This window comes from Rhagoletis zephyria, unplaced genomic scaffold (genome assembly GCF_001687245.7).
Source record: "Rhagoletis zephyria isolate East Lansing unplaced genomic scaffold, Rhagoletis_zephyria_1.1 Rzeph_scaffold_00361, whole genome shotgun sequence".
NCBI lineage: Eukaryota > Metazoa > Arthropoda > Insecta > Diptera > Tephritidae > Rhagoletis > Rhagoletis zephyria.
The window spans coordinates 165,965-179,516 of NW_016157445.1; the positions used below are offsets into that span (position 1 = coordinate 165,965).

Genomic DNA, 13,552 nt, shown 5'->3' on the forward strand with positions numbered 1-13,552 from the left:
TCGCAGTAAATCTATTATTTACATTTATGTTTCCTGATTAACCATATTATTTATTGGTGATCACTTCTTGAATAAATTACAATACAGAAAAAAGTCATCTGACTTCCAACTAAGCAAAAGATAACTGTAAAATGCAAAACTGAGAATGAGTGCAAAACTTTAACATTTGCCTTAACTTTCATTTTTGTCTCCAGGTTTTTTTATTGTTGTTGGATTGACCTCAAATCGTTATGAGAGCGGGAGTAGGGATGTACCAATAAGAATATAGAACAAAAGTGTGAAAGTCGTTAGAACTATGAAAGATAGCGGTGGCTGAAATAAAAAGTGTTACATCATGTTACAGTTTTGCTCGTCACTGTACATACTTTAATCCTTAACTTCTTCCCACACTGACCATTCAACTTTTTCACTCTTCAGCTGCTTTTGATATGTTTACCCATTTCAGTGCTTAAGTATCCACTTATATGCTTCCGTTAATGTAACTTCTAATGAACCCGCAATAAATCCCCGACAACATTGGCAATTGACTGCCAGCCATCGTCGCATCCTGTGTGCCTCTGATGAAAGCTGAGTGAATAAATAATCAATTTTGTGCTACACACACAGAGTGAGTATACACATACATAAACACACTGCAACCACACAAGACATTTTTAATTACTCATCTAACACATTATAAGCTTCGCTCCCAAACATTTGGCTTTTCGCTGCCTTGAAGCAAAAGCAAGCATTTAAGCCATGAACCTAATGTAATACATATACATATACATACTCACATACATGCACATAATTATTTCGACATCGCGTCACGTTGACTCGCTTGCAAAAACCGCAATTTTTCATTTGACTGGTGCATTTAATCCAGCGACATGCCACATAAAAAGTAGCAAACAAAACTCTTATTTTTTTTTTTAGAAAAAGCTGAAATGGATTCAACGGCAAGTATGTGTACCCACACTTTCTTATTTTGCATTTGGCTGCAGCATGGCTAGGTGACGACAAGTGCATTAGCGGAGAGAAAAATGCAAAATGTTGACGAAGCAAAAAACGAGTAAACAAGAAAGGTGGGAAAAACACCGGTAGCAGCGGGTTGTCAGTTTTAAGTAGACGCTGAGATGCTATGGATTTTAGGTGCTGTGAAATGTGGCAAGATGGCACGGCACGTCAACTTAACGGCAAAGCAATTATTCAAGCAAAAATTAAGTGTTGAGCAATTTGCTGAGGAGGAAAGTTAAATGAGTGCGAGGCAAGTGAAGTAAAGTGAAGAAAGATGCTTTTGAGGCAATTAAAGTGCTAGTTAATACGTTGAAATACGAAGTCTATAATTTTAAATCGTTAAAAAAATAAAAATGTTTAATTCAAGCAAAATAAAATAAAAAGATTTAAGGGGTAAAGACGAAAGCGAGGATATCTTACGCTAAAACTAGTCGCTTTGATTAGAAGAAGAATTTGCAATATAAGATGAATGCTAAATTGAAGGTACCATACTTTGTGAAGCCACATCAAGAGACAAGTGGAAATCGGGGAAAAAAATTGGCCTGAACACTTTTGTGTGAGTGTGAGTGTCTTGGCATTAAAAATAATAAACGTTTTTAAAAAAAAGTACGTTATAAAACTTTTTCGTTTTTTTTTTTTTTATAATTCAATTGACAGCCGAAACCTTGACTTTTTTGATACTCGTCTGTCTATACATAGGACAAAACGTTCCTAATCGAAAAACAAACCAAGTTGTGGTATCAATATTGTAGCACATGACCGCGTAAGCTTTTTACGAAAATATGTTTTTTCATTGGCACAGCAATAATTCTACTTTTAGCTCATTAGAAGCTTTTGTAGTCTATTATTCTTCACCCCGAAAATCTATTACGAACGACATCACCTTGACAGATCAATGTATCGAAACTTATTGAGCTCTACGTAAGTGACAAGTAAGCTGATTTTCCACGAAATATTAAAAAAAACGTGGGAAAATTTAGAAAACTAACATTTCATTAAATTCAAATCGTTTTCATTTTATAAATAAAAAGAGGAAAAAAACAAACGAGATGAAGTGGTTTAAATAAAATAATATTTTATATTAAACAAAAAACTTATATTGGTCCTATTTTTTAACTCTATTAAAAAACAACCACATTCTAAGGACGAATTAAAGGTAAATTGGTTTTTTTTTTTTTGGTAAATAAATAATTTTTCCGCTTTTATGGCTATAACTTTTTGAGGCAGCGCAAAAAACGAGTGACGCATATGTAATGTATGTCAAAATTTCAAACTGAATTTTATTTTTGTAAAATCCGCAATCCAAAAGTAGAATTGATTTCTGAAGTTAAAAATTTTATCAAATCCCGTTTAGTATACATTTTTTATTTGCTCGAAAAGTCACATCACGAATAAAGTTATTTGTGATGTCACTCGTCAGACAAGTAAAAAAAAAGTAAAAGTTATTTGCGATTTAATTCGTTGGACAAATAAAAAAAAGAAATTTATTTGTGATTTCATTTGTCGAGCAAATCAATTTGATTCGTGATTTTCCAACTAAAACTCTTTTATGTAACGCAAACACGATTTTCTAACAAATAAAATTTATTTTTGATATAGTTGATGAATTGAATCACATATAAATTTTATTTTTTATTTGTCCGACGAATCAATTCACAAATAAATTTTAGTTTATATTTGGTCAAAGAATCAAATCACAAATAAATTGTTATTTATTATTTATCCAATTATCCAATTACAAATAAAATTTATTTTTAATCAAATCATAAATCAAGTAAATTTCTTAATTACTCAAGCTACTATAATGCAATCTAAAATCTAAATTTCGACACTACAGCTGTATTTCGCCTATTGTCTGTGAATGAATTAAATGCGGAGAAAATATATGTAACTATTTAAATTCAGAAAAAACTACGTTTTCTCTGCCGCATAACGAATATGAATAAATTTTGCATTCATTTGCATACATCTTACGAAATGTACATAAAATCTGCAAACATTTGCAAAACACCAAATTACTTACATTTGTTATAAGGCCACGTGAAATGAATTCTAAACTTTCATTGTACCCCCCTTTCGTCGCCATCCACCCATTTTTTATGATTTTCAAGCAACACTTTTCACCTACTTTCAGCGTATCAGCCACAACGCAGCTTTCGTATCTTCCTTCTTCTCAAAAAGCTGAAACTCAACACCTTGGTTGCCTAACTGCATTTCGCCTTTCATCTTCGTAGTTCTTTTGCTGTTATCCTTAGGACTTTATCCTTATGTAAATGATTATAGATGATCTTAAAACGTTTACCTTCATTTCGAAAATGAATACAACAATACTGCGTTGAAGATGTGTCGCTTTGCAAGCGTTGAACTGTGAGATAGCTAATATTCGTTGGCTGCATGCAAGCGGGTGGGTGGCGGATGATTGTGAATGCTTAAAAACTCTCCTGGGCGTGCTTTATACTTATACCCTTGCATACTTACCGCTATGCAGATGTTTTTCCTTCGCTTCGTTTACTATTTTGTCTATTTTATCTACTCTTTTATTCGTTTTGTTACTTTTGCCGCAAGATGACTCCTATGAATTCTTTAAAGTTAGAATTTTTATAAGTTTAAGGTCCTTTTGTCGCCTTGGGAGTTGACAAGTTTGAAAGCATTGCTGCGTTCAATTTTGATTTACGTCAAAGGTAATCTAAATTGGGATTGTGGGCATTAAAATGTGGGTGGCATTTGGAAATATTTACCTATTTACCTATAAGCACTACGAGTGCTATGTGGTAAGAGGGTATTGTTTTCTTAATATTGCTATTCGTCCCGTTTCTGCGTTAACCATGTATCTATATTTTTTTTTGGAAAACTAATGTTACCACTTATAACTAAAGTTTAAGCGTCGCACTATTTGAAAATAAAACAAAAACTTAATGTTAGTGCTTACACCTATTAGTAGAACCAGATATACTAAGTAAAAAGTGCTTTTATTATATCCTAGTGGAAGAAAATAGGCAATTTTCTTACATTCTTTGGAATGATTCTATTGCGGATACGAGGTTAACACAGAAACGGGACGTATTGAGCTTTGTACCACGATTATGTTTATTAGGAAAAATGGAAAAAGCAACAAAGTCTAAGCGGTGGAAGTTATAGCAGCTATTTCGGGTATTGTGTGTGTTTTTTTTTTAATTGGCTTCCGTGCTTAATCGCCGCCAAACTCTCAACATGCTGTATGATTTGATCCAGTTGAGAATCGAAATTTTAAATAATGAGATAGGCATTTTTTCCATCGGAATACTGCAATTTTATTAAATCATTTAAAAAACTAATAACATTAAAATAGTTTTTATATCACTTATGAAACAATAAACAGTAAGATGGCTTGAGTAAAAATTAACAAAACAAATATGTAATTATATAAGAACGTATTCATACTATTTACGTATATTAGGGTGGTCCAAAAATGCATGTGAAAAAGTAAAGTCGGAATTTTTATGCTCTCATCCATAGGATTGTTCTATACCGAAAAAATAAGACATAAAAAATATGTAGAGGTCGCTCAAAGCGCCCAAAGTTTCCATTTATTTTATAAGGGGAAAAAACAACTTTTCGTAGAATGGTATAGAATAGTTAAAAATTAATATTTTTCTACCAGAAAACTCTGTTTATCAGCAGGAGATTCACAATAAAAAAACCCAAAAAAAAAAAACCAAAAAATGCAATGGGGCGACCAATAAAAATTCGTTAGTATTAAAAAATGGTTAAATAAAAAAGAATTTTAGGTCAAATATATTTAGCGTGTTTTTCTGCTAAGTGGCAAAAGAAAACTCGGAACTTAATCATTAGGGCCCGGATTTTATGCACTAAAAAACGATATTATGCGCATATAATGTGCACTAAAAAATCGAAAATATTATTATTAGTATAATTTTAAAGAGAAACCTTTAAGCTTTTGACTTAAAAGTCTTCAAAGTTTTGTTTTACTAAATTTCCTCTCTTCTTCTCTTTGCAGCTTATGCGCGTTCTACGTAACTTCAATATCACCAAAATTAGCGATTTGGAATTGATTTCGAATAGCACAGATCGCTTGGATATTACATTTCATTTTTTCGGTGTAAAAGGCGATTCAAATCGCATACGTGAGGCCATTACTCGTATGGTAGAACGTGGCCGCATTGGAAATATTACACTCGTTTCGAATTACCATTTATTCGATGAAAACCCACCGTTGAATTTATTGGTGAGTATTAGAGTACTTAGTCAACAAATTTATGTGTTACTGGCACCTTCTGTAATTTAATGCTGTAAAAATTAAAGCCACGGTGGGGGACGGGGGATATTAAGGTGCTGAAGAGTGGGCGTAAACCCCTACACGTATTTTTCTGGAATTAAATAAATTAGTTCCCTGGCCACTTTTTCTTCGAGCCATTCAACATTTTTTCTAGCCACTATCTTCATGGACTCATTTTGTACTTTACCTTTTTTGTTAATATTAAAGGAAGCTATGCCTATTGTCTAGATAGCTATGGTATTGACACCTATTATTTATAACTGATATCGCGTGCGTGAGCAGGCAGCAAATAAAGGTATCCCAAAGAACATGGAAAGCAGCAAGTATCTGTAAATGTATTGAAAAGCGCATATGAGCAATATGAAGTAACTTAAACTTTTAAAATGAAAAAAAAAATCGTCAAATATCAAAAATTACAATAAAGCTTCGACAGATATTCCGCATGCTGCCATTTTTTTTTAATTGGTGGCACGCTCTTGAAATTTCACAGGTATGCTGTATTCGATGCCAGCTTTCATTGCCTCTAAGATGAACATTCTACTTGAAAACTTCCCAAAGTTATTAAAAAAAAAAGAATCCTTCAGCGGTTTTTTTTTGTTTTTGGCGAGAGAAGGTACTGACAAAAAACAACTCATGAGATTTGCTGATATTCCTATATTTTTACATACGGAGTGGATTGAATCATTCATATCGCAAGCTACTAAAACACTGCATAGATTCAGGCGTTTGATTCCTTTAATTGCCAACGAAAAGAGAAAAAAGCAACACTCACTCTAATGGGTGTATTGCATTGTAGATTAAATCGCAATTAATTCCACTCTTTTTGAAAATTAAAAAAAATAAATAAATTTGCCATTCAAAATGTTTTTAAATGTACTTATGTGTGGTTTAACACATCACAGCCATCTATCATTGTGTCAGATGATTCATAAGTGTTCCATTTAAAGGATATTCTGCTATTTAAAACGATACTGGAGCTAAATAAAAAAAAGCACTGAAAGCGATAAAAAATCAATTAACACTTTGCACTCACTCTCACTACTTACCAAAAGAGAAAATGTTTTAATTTGCAACACACATAGCGGGGTGTAAAGATCATCTGTGTAATTACACGCATGTACACCCCGCGACAAAAGATAGCACATCAACATTTTTACCAGTTTTGACTACACTTCGTTTGCTTTTTTTAAGGTTCACTATTTTTATATAAAAGTATAGTTTGTGGAATTTTTATAATTTTTGTACAAAGCCAGAAATTTAGATTTATATGGTACTAGATCGCTCTCACCCGCTTCGCTGAGTATATGAAATTTCTACGTGCTACATTAGATGCCATTTATTTTAATTAAGCTCAACATACTTAAAATATGCGAAAATCAGGAGACTTTAAATTTTTTAAATATCTTCAAAATATTTTCATACTAAACATATATTAAACCTCTCTCTTGTGATACTTTTTCATACTTATGTACATGTAGTTTAGAAATGAAGCCTTTTAAAAATCATTTTGGTTGACACCCACATTGTACTAATTATTTGAAATGATTGAAAATTTTGAATTTTACTTTTTAAACCGTTAATTCCTATAATTCAAGTTGAATTTGAATTTTCAAATATGTGGAGTCCCTGATATACATATGTTGCTTAGAAATAAATCCTTTTCAAGACTGTTCCGATTAAAACCTAGATTGTAATAAGTCACTAAACTTAAAATATAATTGTATTCGAATTTACATTTAAAACCCTCAGAAAACTCTACATGCTCAAGATGAACTTTTCTAATTTAAACTCGACTTTTAAAACAGGTGGCAACCCTCTTCGAAATTTTTTTCTATTAAAACCCTAATAAATCCCTCTTGTCTGACGTCCATATTGTGATGCATATTCCAATTATCAAACCATATCAAATAATTTGATTTTTGAACAGGTGGCAACCCTCCTACATGTAGTTTAGAACTAAAACCCTTATAAAAACCTTTTTGGTTGATAGCCATATTTTAATAATTCATTTGAATTAAATTAATTTAATTTTTCAAACAGGTGGCAACCCTCCTACATGTAGTTTAGAACTAAAACCCTTATAAAAACCTTTTTGGTTGATAGCCATATTTTAATAATTCATTTGAATTAAATTAATTTAATTTTTCAAACAGGTGGCAACCCTCCTACATGTAGTTTAGAACTAAAACCCTTATAAAAACCTTTTTGGTTGATAGCCATATTTTAATAATTCATTTGAATTAAATTAATTTAATTTTTCAAACAGGTGGCAACCCTCCTACATGTAGTTTAGAACTAAAACCCTTATAAAAACCTTTTCGGTTGATAGCCATATTTTAATAATTCATTTGAATTAAATTAATTTAATTTTTCAAACAGGTGGCAACCCTCCTACATGTAGTTTAGAACTAAAACCCTTATAAAAACCTTTTCGGTTGATAGCCATATTTTAATAATTCATTTGAATAAAATTAATTTAATTTTTAAACGAGTGGCAACGTTTGTAAAACACCTCAGTAATATTTGAAATGTTCAATCTGAAGGTTTCTTAGCAATCTTTCATTTAGCACCCATATATATATATTAATTTTTCAGATAGCTTGCTAATTATTAATTTAAATTTGGCTTTTCCACAGGTGCCAACCCTTTCCAAAATACTTTCAAACTACAACTTTTTTAAGCCTCTTGTCATCCATTCTTTAATATAATTTTCAAATAAATTATTCCCTTAAGTCACGTCGAATTTGATTTTTTAAACAGGTGGCAGCCCTCCTCCATGGGTATGGAATTGATTTTATATACATATATGTATCTATAGCAAGCTCCTATACTCTATCAAAAAATATTTTTTTGAGATACGATATGCGGTATGATAATTCCGTTTTATGGGAGGTGCCACGCCCCTCGTATAATCGAGATTAAATCTATCCTATATTTTAAGTTGGGCTGAATGGCACCAATCGGTCACTTTCGGATTTATAATAATATTAGTAGGGATTTGTTAGATAAATACCTCTATATAAAAATAATGAACCTTAAAAAATCAAAAGAAAAGTAGTCAAACTGGCAAAAATATTGATGTGCTATCTTTTGTCGCGGGGTGTATGCAGATATTTTTATATCTACGTACATATGTTGTTTGCGTACAGGCCACCAACGTGTCAGGCATTCAATATTCATGCACTCGTTTACTTTACGCGCATTTTAACAACTGTCACTCAATACTTTTAATTAAAAATACTCATATGGCTGTCACTTACCTGAGTAGGAAAATAAACGATAATGAAAATGATAATGTAAATAAAAAGATGCAAAAATAATGCGCATAAAAATACGAAATATTTATGAGACTATGCACTGTGGGAAAAGTGCAGATTTTTTAAACTAAAATAAAAATGGTGTTCTATTTTGCATGACCCCCCAACCCAATATTTACGTAAAGGCTTTTAATTTAGGCTAGATCTTCCGTGGGTTTTTTTTACCATATTATATTCCAATGTTATGCCACCTAGGTGAGCGAGTCTGCGGTTAGCGAGAGCAACACATCTACAAAGGATGTGGGGTTTACTCGTCCAGCTCGAGGAAACGACAAACGCAGGGTAGAATGTCCCGTGTGAAGTATCCAGTGACAGGTTGAAAGTCCTCCGTTCCTAGATGTATGCACTTTTTTGAAGCTTCTTGTGGTAGACAGATACACCGCTTAACTTGTGTTTGTCCCGGATGTGCACTCCTGTGGCCTGTGGAATTTTTTGTCCACCCACTTGTTTATGACCTCCCTTGAGTGTGCTTTGGTGAGCCCACAAAAGGGTTCCGGGCCATGGCGTATTGTGGTAGCACGTGGCCCTCATGCCCTGGCACCAAGCCGAGTAATATTGTGTTCTTGATTCCAAGAGCATTTGGAGTGCTGAAGCAGTCATTTACTAGTTTTGATGCTATTGTGTGGGACTTCAGCGCTAGCAAGGCTGCCTGACTGTACCACATAATGCAGATGTTTTTAGAAGATGTGCTACTCCTTATATGGAAAAGGGTGGGATAACTGCCGACTGATATCGATCTCTTAACATTCGGTCCAAACATACCAGCTACAGTTTTTCCATTTTCAAGTTTTGAGCCATCGGTGTATCTTCTAGTTTAGTTTAAGGGCTTCCTGTACTCCCGATTCAAATATTATATTTTGTTTTTAAATTAGCTAGTTTTACAGATTGTACATCAAATTATATAAAACGAAAAATCATGAGCTCACTTATTGACAACCTTGTGCAACGACACTTAACAGCTTCACACTTGCGGAGGCAAAAACAGTAATAAACTAACCCTCATATAGATGCATACATATGTATGTGTGTATTTATATTAAGCTTCAAAATATACTATCGATAGGTTGCGAATAAATTTAGGTAGTATCTTCCGCAGCGGCATGTCGTACATGCAAATGATTATTATTCATGAATCTATAAACAATATACTCATTAAAATTTACCATTCAGCATATTTTACTATATACATATAGCCTTTTTTTGCCGTATTTGTTTCCATAAATGAGTATCATTCTTTAGCAATTTTTACATGCCTGATCGATCAATCAACCATATTTAAGCATATGCTTTTTTATTTAACGTACATATGTACATACGATACATACATATCTCTGACCAACAATCTGCAAGGACACTCGCTTATAAACAGTTAATGAATACATACCACATTGCTACTGCAAAGCCACATATTAACGTAAGCACTTGGTTACACACTCAATTGTGAAGCAGCATGCTTGGCCTGCAGCATAATAGCATTGACACGGTGGGCAGGAAGCAAAGATAGGTTGCATAAAAATGTCGACAAAAACTGAAAGCAGGGTTGTATTTGTTGATATTTTTAGGTTAAGAATCCCTTTGAATTGAAATCCTAGCTGCTCCTGTTTTAAAGATATCCACATTTTACATAGTTATGATAGGACCGACTTTTGCGAAAGAGAAAAACATCCTTGTGAATTAAATATTCAACAATGTATGTGTGAGTAAATGTGTGTATATATATTATGTGAAAATATAAGTTTATGTAAGTTTTTAGCCGGTTTCAATCGTTTCCAAGGCGCACCACGTAGAGGCAACTTACTTTGCACCTCTTTGTTCTTTTTTTGGTTTTATTTTTTTATATTTTTTTCTTGCTTTATTTTTTTATATTTGTTTTTTGTTTCCTTTTATTTTTTTTGTTGGCTTACCATATAATATAGTCACACATTTTAGTATTTAAATATTTTATTATTTAGTTAAGTTTTTATATATGCTGGAATGAAAATGTCATTACAGTTTTCTTCAGGCGACTCACAAAAGTTGGTTTATCAATCATATTTATTTTGAATCTATCCCAGAATTTAATGAATTCCCTATGAACTGACTTCCCGGCCTGCTCGGACCATAATCCTAAACCATCGTTATTCAAGAATGAAATAGATTGCTTTAAATGTTTAAGGATAAAATGGATTTTGACAGTTTGAGAAATTCCAGTACTTTTCAAAGCTGTGCGGAGTTCGTTAAGATTTTTATCAAAATTACTAAGATCCGCTTGTTTTGCGGAAAACCATGTATTCACGATTTTGCTCATGGCTTTGAACGAGGCAATATATTTGGTATTGTTTTTACTGAGAGTTTCTTCCATACAAACTATGTTCGACATTTTTTTGTATGTGGAAGACACTGTCAGCAAAAAATAAATAATTGCAAAAAATCAACGAAATTTTCTGGTAACTTCAGACTTGCACTTTACTAATTGGCTCAAAAGCTACATTTTAAACATTTTTCTAAAAGATCTGATTAGAAATTGTGATCAGATGAAAGTGTCTCCGAGCCAATAATTTTGTACGGCACGGTACTTATAAGTAATCTAGGTTTCACGAAAAAAAAAAATAAATACAAGGTAACATTAAAATATCAGTCATTTGTTTCGTTGCTGTGAGCTTGTTTCAAAACTTCTGGCTTTTGCTATAATTGTAAAACTCTGTGCATGTCATTTTAACGTATTTAGGTACATACTTATATTAATCATCAACTATTGCTTATGCAAAACGTGCTACATTTAAAAAAAAAATCGCATATGAAAGAGCACCAACCCAACTCGTAATAATTTAAGTATACAAATTTTAGTATTTAGTATAGAAATATTCAATTGAAATACGCCAATAATAAAATGAAGCGCTTTGCACTTAACGGATGCTTTTTCATAATTAAGTTAAAAAAAAATTTATTTAAATTCCATGCTGTCTGTAATGGGATTTGAACCCTGACGCTCTGGAAATTAGCAAATTGTGGCAAGCATCTTCGTGCACTCAGCTACAGCCAGACATGTAAATGTGCATTCAAATGTTCAGTTTGATTCAACACCACGTGTGCGTGGTATGAAAGTATTGTTTTTAAGTACGAACATTTCAAAACGATAATCAAATAAAAAATATTCATGTTTACTATGCGTTATTTCCCCCAGTAAATTCATAAAATTTTTCTTAATATTACAACGCGTTTTTTCTCTCAGCGTAGTCATTTTTAAGCAAAATTTGTGCAATCAAATCGAAAACCGGGACACTTAAATGAAACCCGGGACATTTTAAGGTTGGACCGGGACACCGGGACAAATAGTCTAAAACCGGGACATGTCCGGGAAAACCGGGACGTCTGGCAGCCCTACACACAAAGCGCATACTTTCATGCGATTTTCTTTATGATCGCATTTGTGTTCTGGATGTACAATAGTCATTATTTCCTGACAGAAGAGTACATAAATACCAAAATAAATCTCATACAAGCTTTGAATTTATTTACTTATTATGAGGAGTATCGTTGGCCTAAGTTAGAGCATTTTTATTTCTTGCACAAGCGCAGTGCGACTTGCCTGCGCTACTTGCTTATAGCAACAAACCTTTAATAAAAAATTACTACCGTATTATATAGCATACAATATTGTATACATACATACATATATTGCGATATTGAAAGTGTTTGTAATGAGAAAGTTCACGCTACAGAAAAAGGTAATTGTGGTGTTTTATCTAAGTTGTATACCGGTAGCGCCCAATAAATCTCGATCAATTATTCTTTCGGTAGGAAAAAATGAAAATGTTTCACATTGATTTGATCCGTTTTAGTGAGTTAAAAAAGGGGAACAGATTTGTATGAGATTTCTTTTCGTATAAATATGCTCTAATTATCGAGAAGTACGCCTTCCTCTTTTGCAAATATATCCTATCAGAAGTATATAAAATGTGGATATCTTTAAAACAGGAGCAGCTAGGATTTCAATTTAAGCGGATTCTTAACCTTAAGATATCAACAAATACAACCCTGCTTTCAGATTTTGTCGACATTTTTATGCAACCTATCTTCGCTTCCTGCCCACCGTGTTGAGTAATCATTGCCAAATAATTGCGGCTTGTGGTAACAGCAGATGAGCGCAATTTCTATTTATTTTTTATTTATTCATTTTTAAGGCATCCGCTGCAGTATTTTAAACTGAAAGCGCTTCTATTGTTCTTATTCCAGGTATGCTATTTTTATGAAAGAGCAATGCATGGCTTGTTATGTATTGTTATAATGATTGTGCTCGAGGCTATCATACATGCATAGGTCATATACCGGTGGAGGTCATGCATATAATTTATATGTAGAGCAGTCTTGCAAAACAAAGAATATCTACTTATAGCGCACAGTGGTTCAAAATTAGTATTTAGTATTCATTATTCACTGGAGCATTCATTTTTCAACCAATTTGATACACTAGCTAGAGATCAGTTGAACCCGATTTTTGAATTTATACTTGTTTTTGTCAAATTTTTTAGTGCAAAGTGCAGAAAAAGTAGCACTTTTAAAGAAAATCGATTCTCCTGTTCCTGTTAATAACTGTTAAATAATAAAACTACTTGAAAACAATAGGGCTCCCTCAAGGCGAAAACAAATTTAAAAAAAAAATTTGAAATGTTTTGTGAAAAATTTTCATCAAAATCAAAATTTTTTTTTTGTTTTCAGAAAAATTTTGGCTACGCCGTTTTATAGATCATTAAATTTTAGTATAATAAAGTGCAAGTTGCAAGTGGCTAAGAGTTCGCGTTGATTTTTAATAATATAACAAACGTTTTTATTTTTACTTGAAAACAATAGGGCTCCCTCAAGTCGAAAACAAACTTCACAAAAAAAATTTAAAATGTTTTGTGAAAAATTTTCATCAAAATCTATTTTTTTTTGTTTTCAGAAAAATTTTGGCTACGCCGTTTTATAGATCATTAAATTTTAG

At 32.5% G+C, this 13,552-nt stretch overlaps 1 protein-coding gene across 1 annotated transcript in view; it reads left to right on the forward strand.

Moving 5' to 3' along the window:
- The window catches only part of LOC108359232 (uncharacterized), a gene marked incomplete at its 3' end in the record, with an annotated part of 264,353 nt that overhangs the window by 150,553 nt on the left and 100,248 nt on the right, over positions 1 to 13,552 (forward strand). The window contains exon 6 of the mRNA XM_017610986.1: positions 4,994 to 5,221. Within this exon, the coding sequence (XP_017466475.1) occupies positions 4,994 to 5,221 (228 nt within the window). The remainder of the gene's footprint in view (positions 1 to 4,993; positions 5,222 to 13,552) is intronic.